Below are 18,070 nucleotides of genomic sequence, written 5' to 3' on the forward strand. Positions count from 1 at the left end.
AAACCAACCCCAAATAAAGATAACTATTGTAAAGTTAGATACGGAGATGAAATGTTCATAAGTTACAAGCACATGTAAATACCACAATGTTATTTATTCTAAAGAAGGTTCATATTTATAATCCATTGTACCTCAGAGGGAAATATTGCAATTTTAACATCTAAATTAAAGTGCCAGTAAAAAAAGGCGAGCAAATAAAAACGTCTTTAGTCTTACGGGCTTTACTGCTGTGATTAATGATCTAGCTCATCAAGCTGGATAACGACTAAAAAGCAGAAGATCTGCTAGAGCTACGTTCCTCATGATTTGTGGTTGCAGCCTTAAATGCTTCAATATAAAATGTTGTAGTTTCATGGTCATTGAATTAGCATGTCTGGATTACACTGCTTTTGTACTATTAATGATTTCTCTGTTCTTTAGTATCTTCAACCCAATGGGAATAACTGGAGGTGGTTTGATGACCGCTCAGGCCGTTGGTGCAGTTACAGTGCATCAAACAACAGTACCATCGACTCAGCCTGGAGGGCTGGGGAGAGCAGTGTCCGCTTCACAGCGGGACGCCGGAGATACACTGTGCAGTTTAACACCATGGTGCAGGTATACATCAACACTTTCTCCACGGCTGAAGTCCATGGATTTCTATGTTTTTGTTTGAATCAAAACCCTTTCTGCTTGGCAGGTAAACGAAGAGACTGGTAACAGAAGGCCAGTGATGTTAACTGTCCAGAGAGTGCCTCGCATGGCTAAGCCGGCCAAGGCTGGTGGCATCACTGACTCAGAGAGAGAAGAGGGAGACAGGAGCAAAGCAGAGGAAACTCAGACTGACCTGGACTCAGAAGCAGCAGTGGAGATGAGTGTTACGAAGGAGGACTCCAGCCAGCAGAAGGAGACCTCATCTGCCTCGGAGTCTGATAACTCTCAGAGCGCTGATATTGTTGTACAAGGCCTCACCGGGGACATGACCACTGTTCTCATTCGTGCCTGTGTCAGTATGATTAGCGTTCCTGTTGACCCGGACACACTCCATGCTACTTTGCGTTTGTGTTTGCGTCTTACACGGAATCACCACTATGCTATGATGTTTGCTGAGCTGAAGAGCACACGGATGATTTTGGGGCTGACTCAGATCTCTGGCTTCAATGGCTTCACCCCACTTGTCACACTGCTGTTCAGACACATCATAGAAGATCCAGCCACCCTGCGGCACACCATGGAGAAGGTTTGTTTTTATACTATTTGGAAACTACTTTTGGATTGTTGTCTGAGTCATTTTACACATTAACAAATTAATTTGTCACAGGTGGTGAGGTCTGCCGTTACCAGTGGAGCAGGTAGTACCACCTCAGGAGTGGTGTCAGGCAGCCTTGGTTCCAGAGAAATCAATTATATCCTTCGCGTCCTGGGCCCTGCCGCCTGCCGTAACCCTGAATGCTTTGCCGAAACCGCCAGCAACTGTGTGCGCATTGCTCTGCCGGCACCCAGAGGGGCTGGCACAGGTGAGCTTTTCTTATAACTGAAATTGATACGAATTTCCATGAGAACAACTTTACTCTAAAGAATACACTTTTAATATTTTGATTTATTAAACTGTCGTGTCTGCATTTTTTTAACCTTTTTTTTTTTTTCACAGCCTCTGATGACGAGTTTGAGAACCTTAGAATTAAGGGGCCCAATGCTGTGCAGCTGGTTAAGACCACTCCGCTCAAACTGTCCCCATTACCCATTATCCCTGACACTATCAAGGAAGTCATCTATGACATGCTCAATGCTCTGGCTGCCTACCATGCTCCTGAAGAACGTAAGACATTTTTATAAGATCCGGACAGCTGGAAAATAGTCATTTGAACGTTCTGGCTAACTGTGTAATTTGTACATGGCACAGCTGAACGTCCAGAGGAAAGGGCAGCAACGACAACGGCGGCAGCTGCAGTAGTGGTGCCTGGTGGCCCAGACCTGTGCCAGATATTGCAGGACGTTGGGGATGACGTTTATCAGCAGTATAGACTCACCCGGCAGGGCAGCGACTTTGACTCCCAGTCTGCATTCCATATTAATGTGAGTTTCAATGACTACTTGTTCTCTCTTCAATCAAGCAATGTCTCATCTCCCCAGTAATAACAATCTCTTTTCAGGCTCAGGTTTTTTCTGCTGATGGAGCTGTCACTGAGTCTTCCCAGTCAGGCACACCACAAGGAGAAGGTGAGTTTTCCTTTTTTTTGGGAGGGGATATGGCAGAGGATTTGTGCTACATGTAGGTATGTTCATCATGTTGACCATAAAATAAGAATTCCAAAATGTTATATGCAACAAAACAATCTGTGGCAGGATGATATCAGTAGCTACCACCCTTCCATGGCTTTAGCAGATGCCTCAATTTGGTGGCCGGCTCTGTTTAAAAAGATGGACTTTTGTACATGGATCCCCAAAAGCATGACTAAATAGCTTTTTTTTTGGTAAAACACAGGAGGGTGACATGTAGCCTTATAGGGTGTTTTTGGAGAGCTGGTCGTGCTAATGAACTACTTTCATAAAACTTCGGCCATTGATTGCATGGTTGTTTATATGGAGCATTTTCTAAATCTGATGTGGCACATTTTTATAAGCCCACTGTACAAAAACGTGTTTGATAAGAATACAAAAACAGATTATGTCCATTGTTCATGTTAATCCATGTTTTTAATAGTGCTGGTATGTGCGCACTGTATATGATCTGTTTTTTAATTTTGCTGTCATAACTTCCTCAGCATCTACACCGGAAGAGATGCGGGAGGAAAAGAAGGAGCAGGAGGGAGAGAAGAGTACCAGCTCAGAGGAGGGTAAAGCAGCTAAATTAAAGGCAAGCAAGCCTCTAATGCCTACCTCCACTATCCTGAGACTGTTGGCTGAATTGGTGCGCTCCTACGTGGGCATTGCCACTCTGATCGCCTCCTACTGCTACACTGCTGGACAGTCCGAGCTGATTAAGGAGGTGAGGAATAAACAAATGTGGTCAGCCTTTCACAAGCTTATTTCCCCAAAATTGCTCTGACCTTGCTGTATCCCAACAGGACTGTAGTGTTCTCGCCTTTGTGCTCGACCACTTACTGCCCCACACCCAGAATTTGGAGGACAAGGACACACCAGCTTTGGCCCGGCTCTTCCTAGCCAGCCTGGCAGCTGCCGGCACGGGCACCGATGCCCAGGTGGCCCTAGTCAATGAGGTGAAGGCTGCCCTTAGTCGAGCACTGGCAATGATAGAGGGTCCCGAAAAGCATGCAAGGTAAGCAGCACAGAAAATGTGTAAATAAGCCTGATATTGACATCACCCTTCTGAACAAACCCGCACTCCCATTTTTGCTCTTTGTCTTCACACTTTCACAGGCTTCAGGCGGTGATGTGTATCATCAGCACCATCATGGAATCGTGTCCCTCAACGTCCAGTTTCTACAGCACAGCGGCAGCAAAGACTCAGCACAATGGCATGAATAATATCATTCGGCTATTTCTTAAGAAAGGACTGGTCAACGATTTGGCCCGTGTGCCTCACAGCTTGGATTTGTCCAGGTATGATTTAACCACATTAATTTCCTTTATAAAATTGTAGCTGTGGATCCGGACATTGCATCCCAGTGTGTAATATGCAGATTATGATATATTTTAACGCCTGCTCCCTGTAAAAAAATACTAAACTGATTTTAAGGATTTCAAATGCTGCAAGGTTTGTGAAAGAGAAAGACCACATAATCTTAATTTTTAAATCTTTTGGTTTAGTCCCAACATGGCCAACACAGTAAATGCTGCCCTGAAGCCTCTGGAGACTCTGTCCCGCATTGTTAACCAGCCCAGCAGTCTGTTTGGGGCTAAAGGAGGCTCCAGCAAGAACAAGCCTGAACACGACACTGTGGGCACTACAAGGGACAGCAACAGCAACACTCAGGACCAAGGTATGCACACTGGATGAGATCACTTCAGCATTTCAGATCATAGGATGTCCATTATGTCTGTTGCTGATTTGCAGCATCTATTCCAGGAGAGTCTGGTGAGTCTGAGCCAGTGGAGGGTAACCACAGAGTGCAGGGAAGAGACAACGACCTGATGGATGGAGAGACAGAGGGAGACACGGTGGTCATTGCTGGTCAGCCCGAGGTTCTCAGCACACAAGCTATGCAGGTAATTGACATAGTAACATTCAAAAAGTCCCTCACCATATTACCTCCTCGGTAACAGCTATAACCAAAAGTGAGATTGCTATGCCGATGCTCCCTCAATTTCTACATTGTTGTATGCAAGATAGAAGGAAGGAAACAGACACAAAGCCCCAGATGACAAAACGTTTTGAAATTATAATGTGGGTGTTTTTACCCATTTTCTCATTGAATGACTGCCATTTTTATTTAATTTCCTGTGATTTTAGGTAGAAAATGAATTGGTGGATCTGATTGATGAGCTGCTTGAGAGAGATGCTGGCGCCGTCAACAGTACAATAATAGGTAAGCCATTCAATGCGTTGGGGTCAATGGATTTGGATCCCGAATTCATGGAAAACTGTCAAGGAAAAGTGAAAGTAGTTGTGTCCGCAACAGCCAAAGCTCAGTCTCTGAACACAAATGTTTTAGCTTTAGAAAACAAGGGGTTATTGCGCACTCAAACCCAAGTTCCCCGAGTTTCATAAAGCTAAGGAGACCCAGAGCTGATGCACTACTTGTTTGTTTTCTCAGTGGGACGAGGCGGGGAAGATGAATCTCAAGAGGATGTGTTGATGGATGAGGCCCCCTCCAATATTAGCCAGGCATCTACTCTTCAGGCCAACCGGGAAGGTGAGACATTGGCACAACAAAACTTTTGTGCTTATATTAAATTACTTCTAACAGTTGAATTCTCCTACTGTAGGAGCCACATGTCCCATGGCTTTGTGTAGTTGTTTTATGCTGTGACATATGAGTATCAGTCAGGAGGCCATTCAGAATATGTCTGCATCTGTCCAACAGACAAAACACTCAAGTGAGGATACGAAACAGGAAGTTGACTTCAACTAAGCCTCTGTTTATGGTGTGGGAGGTGACAACACTTGGTGCCTCCTGTGGGAAGGAGGGCTAATTGCATGCAGTTGCAACTGCTCTCGCTGACTGCTTCCCAGTTTTTAAGGCACTATGCGATTCTCTCCCCCGTCAGACTCGATGAACATCCTGGAACCGGAGGATGAAGAGCACACACAGGAGGAAGATTCTAGTGGCAGTAATGATGACGAAGACAGCCAGGATGAAGAGGAAGAGGAGGAAGAAGAGGAGGAGGAGGATCAGGTATGGATTAATGCAATGAGGTTTAGTAAATGTGGCTTGATTCTTGCTTATCCTTTAAGACTCACGTCTGCTGCTTTTTTCTTCAGGATGACGAAGAAGGAGATGAGGATGACGACGACGAAGGTTCAGAGATGGAGCTGGATGAGGACTTCCCTGACATCAATGCCGCACCACACATCCGCTTCGAAAGGTTTGACAGGGATGATGACCTCATCATAGAGTTTGACAACATGTTCTCCAACAACGGTAAGCAGGATGATTTATTGACATTTACTAAGATCAAATTAGATTTTTGTTCAAACAATACCCCAGTCAAATTCAAAACCCCTTCATGCATTAACCCCCCCCCCAACACACCCTCCCAAACTTTGAATCCTTTGGTTTTATTTTAATAAGTATTTCATGGGGTTGTGCCATAGCTGTCCCCCTAATGCCTGCCTACTGTTCTCTGTTGTTTTTCCATTAGCTGACATCCCTCCCTCCCCAGGCAACATCCCCAGCTCTCACCCACTGATGGTGCGCCATGCGGACCACGGTTCCCTCACCCTTGGTGTGGCCGGCACTAGCAGCCGCCTAGCACAGGGCATGGGTCGCAGCCAGCGAACTCTGCGGCAGCTCACTGCCAACAGCGGACACACCATTCATGTCCACTACCCTGGCAACCGCCAGCCAAACCCTCCTCTCATCTTGCAAAGGTGAAAGCATGTCTGCCACATTGGTTGAACCAGTGTTATTAGTTTGATTTCAGGCTAATTGAAAGGTCTGCTGCTCCTCTATTGCATTTTTTTAGATTGTTGGGCCCCAGTGCAGCAGCAGACATTTTACAGCTGTCAAGCTCCCTGCCTCTGCAATCTCGAGGCCGGGCCCGCCTTTTGGTCGGAAATGAGGATGTGCACATCATCGCCCGATCCGATGACGAGTTGTTGGATGACTTTTTCCATGAGCAGAGCAGCACTGGGGGACAAGCAGGTAAGACTCACAAGTTATGTAATGTTGTTTTTTCTTAGTATTTGCCTTAATTCCTAACATGTTTGTTCATTTTTGTTTCTCCAGGAACTCTCTCTAGTATTCCAACTGCCTTAACAAGATGGACCGATGAGTGTAAAGTATTGGATGCAGAGAGTATGCACGATTGTGTTGCTGGTAGGTTTTCAGTTAAACTGGCGACAAATTGTATAAAAGTTTCTGTTGCAAAGTACATAATGATGTGACAACATGTATGTGATGACTATTGGTGCCCTCAGAAAATATTGCCACTCAAGAGATTTATCAACATTAACTTGGATATGTTGGGCAAGAAGAATTGTCCCCTTTGTTAATATAATCCCAACGCAATAGTATAATATAACCGTCATGGGGGAAGGCTCTGTTAGAAGCAAGGCTGGGGACTCAGAACATCAATTGAGTTAATGATATAATTTAATCTCACATTCTCAATTTAATTTAATCCCAATATATGCACTGTAGAAATGTATGCACCAGCCTTAAAATGAAGTCTTATTCATTTGAGTTGTTTCACCCTGTACGCCACAGCCACAACAAAAGATGATTACTGATTACTGTTTGCTTTCAGTGGTGAAAGTGCCTATCCTGCAGCATCTGGAGAGTCTGCGAGATGAGGAACTGGAAGAGCGTAGAGAGAAGAGGAGGCGGCAGCTCGCTGAAGAGGAGGAGTCTAAGCAGAATGAGAGGAGGGCCTCTGGAGCAGAACAGGCCAGGGAACAGACCCTGCAGGTTAGCAGAATATTTGGCTTTCTCCGTGGCGTTGGAGGACCTTTCAAACAGAAGCGTTCAAATGTTTTACCAGTTTTATTTATATATTTTATTTGTTTCACTGTGTCCATAGGGTTCTGGATTGGGGACCGTTAATGGAGCAGAAAACACTGCAGGTACAGACATTTGAAAAGATGTGTCTGTCTTTGTGTCAAAAGTTTTGTCGGGCACAAACGATTCTCATGGAGCGGCACCAAGAGGCAAGCAGAGCGTGCTATGGGATGAGGTAGTAGTTTGTATAGTTTTAGGATCACACCAGATCTGGGAGATAACTATACAGTCTACTGTCTTTCCTATGGTAAGGCCATACCAGCTGCACATCGCCATTGGCGGAAAGTGACCCATTCTTTACTTGCAAATGAGAGCTGTCTACATTCTTCCACATACTTACCTTTCATCCTTGGAGTATAACGGCGACTGTTGTGTATATTGCAAGTAGTGTGTTCTCCTTCTACAGGCTGTGCTGTGGTGAGGTAGTAAGTTGTGTTGTTGTTGGGATCATGATTGTGCACCCTGTTCAGGAGATAACTATACAACTTACTGCCTTCCTCAGTGGAGGCCCTTGTCTATGTAGAAAACGATCAGTAACCACTCTGCATATTGTGTGCTCCTCTCATGTGTGCTAGCATTGGACATTGGTACCTTGAAAGCGAATTGAACAGTTTGGGCGAAAAGGGTGTATATATGATTGAATCATGCGTATCGATTGTGCTGTGGTGTTTTCATTACGAGCATATTGTAAATATATTATGTAATGTTAGGTCACTGAAAAATGTTTCCACTGAAGGATGCAATTGCATTCCTGGTCTTCACTCAATGTTTCTCCCTGGATGCTGCAGAAGGTGAGCAGGCACAAGGTGCTACGGTGTCCTGTTTAGACCCACCCAGGGTCTCTGAGGGCTTCCTTACCGCTCCCCCATCTGGAGAGGTCACTCCCACCACACCGGCTCCTCTTGATCAGACGTTTGACTCCCTGGAGACTCCGATCAGTCAGCAGGTCCACCAGCCAATTACTGACCTGCTACTGGCCGAGTCCCATGCAAGCTCATTGGCTGCTCTGGCTGGCCTTCCTTCTCTGTCAGCAGCTGACAGGCCCAACAGTGAAGCAGAAGCCTCTCAGATGGAAATGTCCCCAGCACCCACAATCGGTGAGAGATTCGAAGGAGGTGGTGGAGGAGGAGCATTGAATAAAAGCAGGGAAGGTAGATTAACTTTGAAAACTCTTTATACAGAATGGCCAACAATAAGGACACATCTGCAATGATAATCTTGTTGAATGCACATGTAGCTATCTAGTAATTTGTTACAATACATTGATTCACAACATTTCTAACCTTACCCCCCCACCCCCAGCCTCCCTAAGTCCAGACATTGTGGAGACCTCAGAGCCTGCAATAGTGGGTGTGTCCCAACTGGAAGGGTCACCCATGGATACTAGCAGCCCTGCATCTGCCACTCAGGAAGAATCTACTTCCAATTCCGCCCAGACCACCCAGCTGTCTCAGGAGCTGTCTGGCAGCGCGGAAAGTAGGCTGACTGACCGGCAAACTGATGCCAAGACTGGGTTAGTAGCATGAAGTATCCTCCCTAACCAAACTTTAAGCAGTATTGTGTAACTAAACAATTTGTATGAAAAGATTGTGTAAAATGTGTAGCCTCTTTTAAGAAGCTAGTGTGTACAACATTTGGTTTCAAGAATTAAGTTGAGAAATCATAATTTCCCACCAGCTGTTAACACATTATTCTATTTAGTATTGAGTTAGTTGAGTTAACCTAAAATACATTGCACTCAGTTTGTTTTTTAAATGGATTGTTTTGTACGCTCGTTGAGTTTTCAACTTTAATATATCACATAGTGTAGCTTGCTGATGATGGCCTTTTTATATATTTACAGCTCTACTTCTGTCTCATCACCTGGGGAAACGATGCCGCGGAGCGAGAGCGCTGGGAGCCATTCTCAGGCCATCCAGGAAGAGCCCCTCCCCTCCACCAGCAACGACGATGAGGACCCTCTAGCAGGTAGAATGTGTTTCTCTTAGTCTTTCACCTTTTTTTCCCCCCTATTCTTACTGAAATATTACAACTTGGATGTACTTGTCTTGCTAGGTATAAGTCTGCCAGAGGGTGTGGATCCCTCTTTTCTGGCAGCTCTACCGGAGGACATCCGTCGAGAGGTGCTGCAAAATCAGCTTGGCATCAGACCACCCTCCCGTCCCCCTGCTGCTACTACCTTACCTTCCACTACAGCACCTGTACTGGGAGGACCGGGGCTGACGGAAGTCAGCCCAGAGTTCCTGGCGGCCTTGCCACCCGCCATCCAGGAGGAGGTAAGCGACTCCTCACTGAAATGCAATTTCATACATAACCATGCTTACCTATTAGAGCTGAGGTCGGAACGGAAATTTAGATACTGAAGCGATAAAGGATCACAGTATAACTGGGAATGTGATTGGTTGTCTTAGGTGCTTGCCCAGCAAAGGGCTGAGCAGCAGCGGAGGGAGCTTGCCCAACAGCCCCAACAGGGAGACACTCCTCTAGATCCAGTCACCTTCATCCAGACGCTGCCCTCAGAGCTCCGGCGTAGTGTCCTGGAGGACATGGAAGACAGCGTGTTGGCTGTCATGCCCCCGGATATTGCTGCCGAAGCAGCCGCGTTGCGTAGAGAGCAAGAGGCCCGCCAGAGGCAACTGATGCACGAGAGGTTGTTTGGTCATAGCTCATCGTCAGCCCTGTCAGCCATCTTACGCTCACCAGCCTTTACCAGTCGGTTAGGGAGCAATCGTGGCGTCCAGTACACTCGACTTGCTGTGCAGAGAGGAGGCACCTTTCAAATGGGGGGAGGAACAAACCACAGGTGAGAGGAGAATCCTCTAATAACTGGTTTTGGGAAATTGTTTTTCAAAATGAAATACCATAGTACAAGAAGGATTAATGAAATTCCTGTACAAATTGTACTACACCTTTGACAAGACACAAATTGAAGATATGTTATTTCCTCAGACCATCCAGTTCCAGCGTGGACTCCTTGTTGCGTCTGCGTGGTCGATTGCTGCTGGACCACGAGGCCTTATCCTGCCTGCTGGTTTTGCTGTTTGTGGATGAGCCAAAGCTCAACACCAGCCGCCTGCACCGTGTGCTCAGGAACCTCTGCTACCACTCTCAGACTCGTGGTTGGGTCATTCGGAGCCTGCTGTCCATCCTCCAGCGCAGCAGCGAGAGTGAGGTGTGTGTGGAGACGACGCGCCTCGAAGATTCTCGCGGCAAGAGGAGCACCCAGGGAGGCTGTGGAGCAAAAGGGTCGGCCACCTCCTCCCTTTTCTCTTCCTCCTCGTCTTCCTCCTCATCGTCCTTAGAGCTACTGAACCGCGTGGAGTCTCGCAGCTCCAGCCAGCTCTCCTGGCTCTCAGTTTCTATGGATGCAGCCTTGGGCTGTCGGACAAACATTTTCCAGATTCAGCGAGCATCGGGTAGGAAGCACGCTGACCGACACTCGGCCGGGGGTTCAACAGGATCAGGAACGCTGGCGGGAGTGTCTGGCACTGCGACGGCTGTCACATGTGCTGGAGGTGGGGGTTCCACCGTCCACATCCACCCACAAGCTGCTCCAGTTGTCTGTCGACACGTTTTGGACACACTCATCCAGCTAGCTAAGGTGAGAGTCCATCCGTCTTCATCTACATCTGATTTTCCAGTTTTGTTCTTATGAATACAAAGGACCAATTTTTTGGAACTTAATTGACCTGTTATTTCTCTACAGGTGTTCCCCAGCCACTTCACTCAGCAGCGCTGCAAGGATCTGTTATCATCTTCGTCTGACCTGGACTCGCGTCTTTGTTCAATCGCCTCCTTGGGAGGAGGTGTGGGGTCCAGGACAGGATCTCTAGGTAACCCCAGCTCCAATGCCTCCAACAACCAGAACTCCTTCAGCTCAACCGCTGCTACGCTTCAGTCTCTGGGAATCTCCACTGATTTTTGGGACCTTCTGGTCAAGCTGGACAATATGAATGTCAGCCGCAAGGGCAAAGCCTCTATGAAGACCGTTCCTCTGGGGGGCAGTGCAGAGGCTGAGGGGGCCCAGTTAAGCCTGGAGACCTCTCCTCTCGGCCAGCTGATGAACATGCTGTCTCACCCTGTAATCAGGCGGAGCTCCTTGCTCACTGAAAAGCTGCTGCGTCTGCTCTCCCTCATATCCATTGCCCTGCCTGACAACAAGGCCACCGAGGTGCCTGCTGGACACCCAACCCCACAGGCTGCCATCCCCAGCACGGCATCCAGCTCAGGAGTCACAGCCAACATCACAACACAAGGCACAGTGTCGGCGGGCATTATTCCGCCTACTGTGACGGTCTTAGGGGCCTCTGTGGGAGCTGCGATCCAGGGTTCATCATCAGGGACAAGCCTAGCAGCCTCTCAGACCTCCTCTACAATGATCTCTATACCCACGTCCACTGGAATATCCTCTGCAGGTAGTGATCATTTATTCCAAAATTCAATTTCTTACATGAATTTAGATTTAATGGTGCAACAGTTTTATTAGAAAATAGTAATGTGTGTATTTCTGTGCCGCTTTTGCCAAAACAGGAAAGCTGAGGGCCACTGCTATCAGTACAGAGTGTGACAACAAGATGGCCTCCAGTGGACTCACGGAGAAACAGCTTCAACTCTCTGTGGAGGTATGGGGGGGGGGGGGGTGGTGGTGATAAGATATCATTCATACCCATATGCCAATATGAAATGTTTGATTACAATTTTCCATGCCGTACTGCATGGTTATTCAGTTTTTTAGCCGACATTTAGGCAATCCAATTTGCAAGCAGAGGGGAAAGGGTTGTAGCTTTTCTGGGAAAGGGAGAAGGAAACCAGAGCAGTTTTTTCAGCTATGCAACCTCGACTGTTCCATGATTGGCAGCCAGATTATTTAGTCAAGGCTTTTGGAAGGATGTATCAATAGATCATGTACGCCTTCTCATTGTTTTGGACAAACGGTAATTCATCTGTGCGAGTGTTTCTTGTGCCTTTTTTGCAATTTTGTTAATGCTAATCATCCCTTTCCTGTGTTCTACAAGGTGTTGACGTCTCACTCATGTTCAGAAGAGGGGCTAGAAGATGCAGCCAACATCCTGCTGCAGTTATCTAGGGGAGATGGTGCCACCAGAGACACTGTGCTCAGACTACTGCTCAGTGGAGCGAGACACCTTGGATACACTCTTTGCAAACAGATCGGTAGGTGCTTGATGATGGCACAGATGCTCGTATTTGCTATCATAGGGGCATTAATAACCTCTTTTAAGACTCATTGTTTTTTTGTATGGTTTGTGAATAAGGGGTAAAATACATTTGGGCCAAGACTCAAGAATTCTGTTCTATTTAGCCAACACAAATGTCTAAAAAGATGGAATAACATGAGGACCTTTAGGACCGACGTGGCTTCAAACTAACTTCATTGGTTAACATGTTCTTTCTCTCTTCTCCCGTCAGGCACATTGCTGGCTGAACTTAGAGAATATAACTTGGAACAACAGAGACGGGCACAAGCAGATTCAAATTCCCCAGATGCTCCTCCGGAGGATTCCTCCATCTCAGGCAGAGGGAAGAGCAAGCTATCTAGCAGGTTAGCTAGTGATGGTTCTGGGCTGCCCAGTGACTTTAGTTTGTAAACACACATGTAGAGAGACTCTGTTAGACGTATAGTGTTTAACCTAAACTGTAGGTAAATTGTTCCATGTAGACTTGTAGCTTCTGTTGCATGCAAGTAAACTCGTCACCACTACAATTTCCTTTACCTTTCTATGCGTTTGTTGGCTTGGGCACAGGTTCGACGGGTCGGAGAGTGTGGTCATTGTGGCTGCACAGAAACGCACACTTGGGGGACGTGAACTACAGTTACCCTGTATGAGCTCACTAACCTCGAAGACGTCGACGCAGAAGTTCTTCTTGCGAGTGCTGCAGGTCATCATCCAGCTCCGCGAGGACACGCGGCGCGCCAACAAGAAAGCCAAACAAACGGGCCGATTAGGTAAGATGTTACCATGCACTATGTTGTTTTTCCCTGACATAATATCCTAAAGATGTTAAATTGAAACCACCTTCTCCCCCCACACCCCTCCTCCTCACGGCCAGGCTCCAGTAGTTTAGGCTCAGCCAGCAGCATCCAGGCTGCGGTGCGTCAACTAGAAGCTGAAGCCGACGCCATCATCCAGATGGTAAGAGAGGGCCAGCGAGCACGTCGGCTCCAACAGGCCCCCGCACCCACCGCCTCATCTGCCTCTGCTGCCGTTGCCGCCGCCGGATCGTCTGTGGCGGCCCCCCATGCCTCCACTGGTGCTTCTCCTCCTGCTGGCACGGCTGCTGCTTCCACGGTTAGCATGGGCCTCTCTGGCAGGCATACGCCTGTTGAAACAATCTAAATATGAATGCACTGCCTGATTGATACGTGTCTGTTGGCCGGCTGGCAACGCTTCATGCTTTTGGCCGTCCTCCCCTCCATGCTCTGTTCCCTTTCTCTCTGTGCACAGTGGGAATGCCATTATCCTTGACATCAGTCAATTGTTAAATGGAAAAAATAAAATGCTGATTTCCATGTTTTTCCCCCTGATGTTAATCCGGTTACCTTGTGTCTGGTCCTTCCTGGTTTCGGTGTCTGTAGTCTGAAGTACAGTCAATGTCAGAAGCCCAGGCAGCCCAGAGAGATGATTCTCCAATGGATGTGGACCAGCCATCTCCTCTTGAGCAGGACCCTGCTCCTCTGGGTAGGACTTGCTAGACTTACAAGCACCTTTATTAGTTTGTTTTGTCAGCAAACGGCCTTCTCCTTCACTGAGCATCATGTGTCTACACTAATAGCTCAAGTCATGTTAATATAAACACAAACTATTTTGGGGCTTTACAAAATGACTACTCTAGTTAGAGTTGATGAGAGCATAACACGCGTTGATGACTAAGGCAATATTTAAATTATTTCAGATGAAGACGGAAATGGACCCGCCGAGAGTGAGGAGAGACTTCCAGACCTGCCGCTGCTCAGCGAGCAGCTTTTGTTGGATGAACTATGGGACATGCTTGGGGAGTGCCTGAAAGAGCTGGAGGAGTCTCATGACCAGCATGCCGTTCTGGGTAAGTGGAGTCTTTACGAGGAATGCATTCCTTTTCATGGTGTGTGAGATTCTTGAAATTTATTTTTGTTTGCGGGATATGCGTGGCCTAAAATGACATTTTTGTTGTTTTCCCCCAGTTCTTCAGCCTGCTGTGGAGGCCTTCTTCCTAGTCCATGCCACTGAACGGGAAAGCAAACCTCCTGTGAGGGACACCCGGGAGAGCCAGCTTTCTCACATCAAGGATGAGCCCCCACCGCTGTCGCCGGCACCACTCACACCTGCCACACCCTCATCCCTAGATCCGTTCTTTTCTAGGGAACCATCCTCAATGCACATCTCTTCAAACCTTCCCCCGGATACGCAGAAGTTCCTCCGCTTTGCCGGTTAGTCTGAAGGACTTAAGGAGCATGTTGAAGCTTTGTTTGGATGTTGCCATGTCTAACAAGGCTCCTTGGATTCCCTTATAGAAACTCACCGCACAGTGCTTAACCAGATCCTGCGTCAGTCCACCACTCACTTGGCTGATGGGCCTTTTGCAGTTCTGGTTGACTACATACGCATCCTGGACTTTGACGTTAAGAGAAAGTAAGGGACATTATCTTTCACTTCTATTCTACACTATTTTATACACTGTTCTTGTTTTTTTTAAATAACTGACCTTCTGGCCATTACTGCAGGTACTTCCGCCAGGAGTTGGAACGACTGGATGAAGGTCTCAGGAAGGAGGACATGGCTGTGCATGTGAGGAGAGATCACGTGTTTGAGGACTCCTACAGGGAGCTGCATCGCAAAAGCCCAGAGGACATGAAGAACCGGCTGTAAGGCTCCATTGCCCTTCTATTCCACCTGTGTCTCTCCTCCACTGAGAACCACTCAGCCTGAGTCCAACTCTGCTCCCTTTCCATTATAGATACATCGTGTTTGAAGGGGAGGAAGGCCAGGATGCTGGTGGCCTGCTGAGGGAATGGTACATGATCATCTCACGGGAGATGTTCAACCCCATGTACGCCCTGTTTCGCACTTCACCAGGCGACCGCGTCACCTATACAATCAACCCCTCATCCCACTGCAACCCCAACCACCTGAGCTACTTCAAGTTTGTTGGTCGTGTGGTGGCAAAGGCTGTCTATGATAACCGGTTATTAGAGTGCTACTTCACCCGCAGCTTCTACAAGCACATTCTGGGCAAGAGTGTCAGGTATTTTCAACCCCTTTTTACTGCAATTCCTAACAAATGTTGACCTTTTCTGGAATGTGTAGATAATATGTATGTATTCCTTTGGTCTTGCCAGGTACACTGACATGGAGAGCGAGGACTACCCGTTTTTCCAGGGTTTGGTGTACTTGTTGGAGAATGATGTGTCCACGCTGGGCTATGAGCTGACATTCAGCACAGAGGTTTGTGAGAGGTTCTGAACATTTCCTTGGCCTCAACTGAAAAATTGGTGCCATAACTGTTCACAATGGGATATGGCCTCCAAGGATTTGAATCCCAAATGCTTTATGTGATCATATAATGGGTGCTGGAAATGTGTAATTTGCCATCTGATGATCTTAAAATACAGTGAATGGAATTCCATCTGTGACAGAAACATTAAGCTGAACGTGTGATACTGAAAGCATTTTCTTTGTCTGTAGGTCCAGGAGTTTGGAGTATGTGAAGTGAGAGACCTCAAGCCAAATGGAGCCAACATCCTGGTCACGGAGGAAAATAAAAAAGAGTATGTGCACCTGGTTTGCCAGATGAAGATGACAGGTGAGGTTGATGCTTTTTTTTTACCAAATATTCAATTTCTCATTAGCAGCAGGGTTTTAATGACTCCCAGTATTACCAACAAAAACAATTACTCAATGCTTAATTCCAGCTGATGCACAATGAAAGCACCGGGTGGCAGCACTCTTTTGAACAGAGAGCTGAATGTGTTTCTTTTTGAACGATGGCTGCATCCAGCCTCTAAAGAGTGACTTAACTGAACTAATGTTGTTTTCAGTAAAAAATAAAGCATATTTGATTTCCAACACAAAGATCTCGGAGTTTACACAACATATCATTTGTTTTCCAGGTGCGATCCGCAAGCAGCTGGCAGCCTTCCTAGAGGGATTCTACGAAATCATCCCCAAGAGGCTGATCTCCATCTTCACTGAGCAGGAGCTGGAGCTGCTCATCTCTGGCCTGCCCACAATTGACATCGATGACCTTAAGGCCAACACTGAATATCACAAGTACCAGTCCAGCTCCATCCAGGTATGGATATGTAAACACTTGTACTACATTGTCGTTTTAATGGTCTTCATACCTTTGAGAGGAATTCTAGGGGAATGTTGGGATAAAACGCATTAAGTTACTAGCTGCTTTTCCCTTGACAGATACCATATTCTTAGATTTTGTTTCATCAATGTACGTATTTTTACTATAGATCCAATGGTTCTGGAGGGCCTTACGGTCCTTTGACCAAGCCGACCGGGCCAAGTTCCTACAGTTTGTCACCGGCACATCCAAGGTTCCCCTGCAAGGTTTTGCAGCCTTGGAGGGCATGAACGGCATCCAGAAGTTCCAGATCCACCGGGATGATCGCTCCACTGACCGCCTGCCATCTGCTCATACCTGGTAAACACAGCGAGGCGTACAGAATTAGAACAATATTGGCAGAAGCAATTTGGAAAATGTAATGTTTGTTTTTTGCTCTTTTTCACTCTCAGCTTTAACCAGCTGGATCTCCCAGCCTACGAAAGCTATGAAAAGCTGAGGCATATGTTGCTGTTGGCCATTCAGGAATGCTCAGAGGGATTCGGATTGGCCTAAACTATGAGACTCGTAACACACACACACAGACATGCATACAAACACTTGATTTAGATTTGCCTACTACTCCAGACACATTCACACTGATAACCTTTGAACGCACGCACACACTATCATAGACATTACTGAATTACTTGTTGAATGGCCTAGACTTGCTGGTTTCTATTCCATATAAAACGGAAAAACCCAGAAAGTTAAATGGACGGATTGTCATTGCGTACAACACAGAGAGCCTCATGTTGACACAATTGTGTCCCCCTTCCCAATTTAATTTCAAATGCAAGAACGGATTCAGAGGATAAAACATGGACTAATATAAGAGACGTTTTCTTCATTTAGTTTGATTTCTCTGTACAAAAGGTTTGGGAGTTTATTATGTTTAATCTTTTTTGTTTTCTGGCTGTGTAAAAAGAAAAGCGAATGTTGTTTGAACAGGATGGTTATAAAACCTTTGGGGAAAAATGTTGGTGGTTTCTTGTTGCAAATTTGTGACCTCACAAACCTTGATATGGGGAACATTTTTACGGGGTATATGAACAACTTGAGAAGTTTTGGAGTTATTCACAAAAATGCACTTTTCAAAAGTTTTGTGGCATTTTTAAGGAAGGATGGTACAAAAAAAATGAAGAGAACCTGAAGGAGATGAAAAAAAGTTAACCATACATTCTAGAGTATTTTTGGCTATTAAATCGCTGAACCAGCCTTGAGCCCTTGATCAGAGTGGAATAACTACATGAATAAATGCATAAAATTGCGTCCATTGTCTCTTGTAACAGTGTTTTCAAATATTACTTGAGGTGAAATCACTTCATCAAAATTGAATGTGTGAATGTTGTGAAATCACACCAAAGTACTTTGATTAGACAATTTCAATGGGAATATTTTTGTAGTTTAAGAGAGTTCCCATTGATTCTGTGATCATCCCACATTTTGCCCATTGATTCCAGCTGCGAATCAAACGCCCTCGTCACAATCAATCAGTACAGTAAGAACGTGTAATGATTGATGTAATCAAAAACATTGCTCACCGCAGTAAGTTTGGAGCATGAAAGGAGCTCATTGCAGCATCGATGTTCTTCCCCATGCTGCCGCCGGCTTGTTTTCTTTAAGAGTGAAACCTT

General features: G+C 46.2%; 1 protein-coding gene across 12 annotated transcripts in view; it reads left to right on the plus strand.

Moving 5' to 3' along the window:
- Positions 1-17,707, plus strand: part of huwe1 (HECT, UBA and WWE domain containing E3 ubiquitin protein ligase 1) — a 38,846-nt gene extending 21,139 nt beyond the window's left edge. For 7 of the 12 annotated variants that reach the window (XM_062564515.1, XM_062564523.1, XM_062564527.1 and 4 more), the window contains 43 exons: positions 421-597; positions 680-1,219; positions 1,301-1,496; positions 1,631-1,798; positions 1,883-2,055; positions 2,133-2,199; positions 2,745-2,968; positions 3,048-3,259; positions 3,361-3,543; positions 3,751-3,923; positions 4,010-4,149; positions 4,394-4,469; positions 4,698-4,796; positions 5,152-5,279; positions 5,366-5,525; positions 5,746-5,974; positions 6,070-6,248; positions 6,333-6,422; positions 6,853-7,013; positions 7,126-7,168; positions 7,892-8,254; positions 8,406-8,616; positions 8,947-9,071; positions 9,159-9,379; positions 9,515-9,906; positions 10,053-10,704; positions 10,810-11,518; positions 11,634-11,725; positions 12,119-12,275; positions 12,531-12,662; positions 12,853-13,068; positions 13,173-13,411; positions 13,699-13,801; positions 14,016-14,165; positions 14,284-14,529; positions 14,614-14,731; positions 14,824-14,964; positions 15,057-15,344; positions 15,439-15,544; positions 15,785-15,902; positions 16,210-16,391; positions 16,564-16,754; positions 16,847-17,707. In XM_062564515.1, coding sequence (XP_062420499.1) covers positions 421-597; positions 680-1,219; positions 1,301-1,496; positions 1,631-1,798; positions 1,883-2,055; positions 2,133-2,199; positions 2,745-2,968; positions 3,048-3,259; positions 3,361-3,543; positions 3,751-3,923; positions 4,010-4,149; positions 4,394-4,469; positions 4,698-4,796; positions 5,152-5,279; positions 5,366-5,525; positions 5,746-5,974; positions 6,070-6,248; positions 6,333-6,422; positions 6,853-7,013; positions 7,126-7,168; positions 7,892-8,254; positions 8,406-8,616; positions 8,947-9,071; positions 9,159-9,379; positions 9,515-9,906; positions 10,053-10,704; positions 10,810-11,518; positions 11,634-11,725; positions 12,119-12,275; positions 12,531-12,662; positions 12,853-13,068; positions 13,173-13,411; positions 13,699-13,801; positions 14,016-14,165; positions 14,284-14,529; positions 14,614-14,731; positions 14,824-14,964; positions 15,057-15,344; positions 15,439-15,544; positions 15,785-15,902; positions 16,210-16,391; positions 16,564-16,754; positions 16,847-16,949 — 8,673 coding nt within the window. In that variant the 3' untranslated portion in view covers positions 16,950-17,707. Of the gene's footprint in view, positions 1-420; positions 598-679; positions 1,220-1,300; positions 1,497-1,630; positions 1,799-1,882; positions 2,056-2,132; positions 2,200-2,744; positions 2,969-3,047; positions 3,260-3,360; positions 3,544-3,750; positions 3,924-4,009; positions 4,150-4,393; positions 4,470-4,697; positions 4,797-5,151; positions 5,280-5,365; positions 5,526-5,745; positions 5,975-6,069; positions 6,249-6,332; positions 6,423-6,852; positions 7,014-7,125; positions 7,169-7,891; positions 8,255-8,405; positions 8,617-8,946; positions 9,072-9,158; positions 9,380-9,514; positions 9,907-10,052; positions 10,705-10,809; positions 11,519-11,633; positions 11,726-12,118; positions 12,276-12,530; positions 12,664-12,852; positions 13,069-13,172; positions 13,412-13,698; positions 13,802-14,015; positions 14,166-14,283; positions 14,530-14,613; positions 14,732-14,823; positions 14,965-15,056; positions 15,345-15,438; positions 15,545-15,784; positions 15,903-16,209; positions 16,392-16,563; positions 16,755-16,846 lie in introns of all 12 variants that reach the window. The other 5 variants (XM_062564520.1, XM_062564534.1, XM_062564530.1 and 2 more) reach the window with 4 other exon arrangements.
- The last annotated feature ends 363 nt before the right edge of the window (positions 17,708-18,070 follow it).

The sequence above is a fragment of the Pungitius pungitius genome, chromosome 1 (genome assembly GCF_949316345.1).
Source record: "Pungitius pungitius chromosome 1, fPunPun2.1, whole genome shotgun sequence".
Taxonomy (NCBI): domain Eukaryota; kingdom Metazoa; phylum Chordata; class Actinopteri; order Perciformes; family Gasterosteidae; genus Pungitius; species Pungitius pungitius.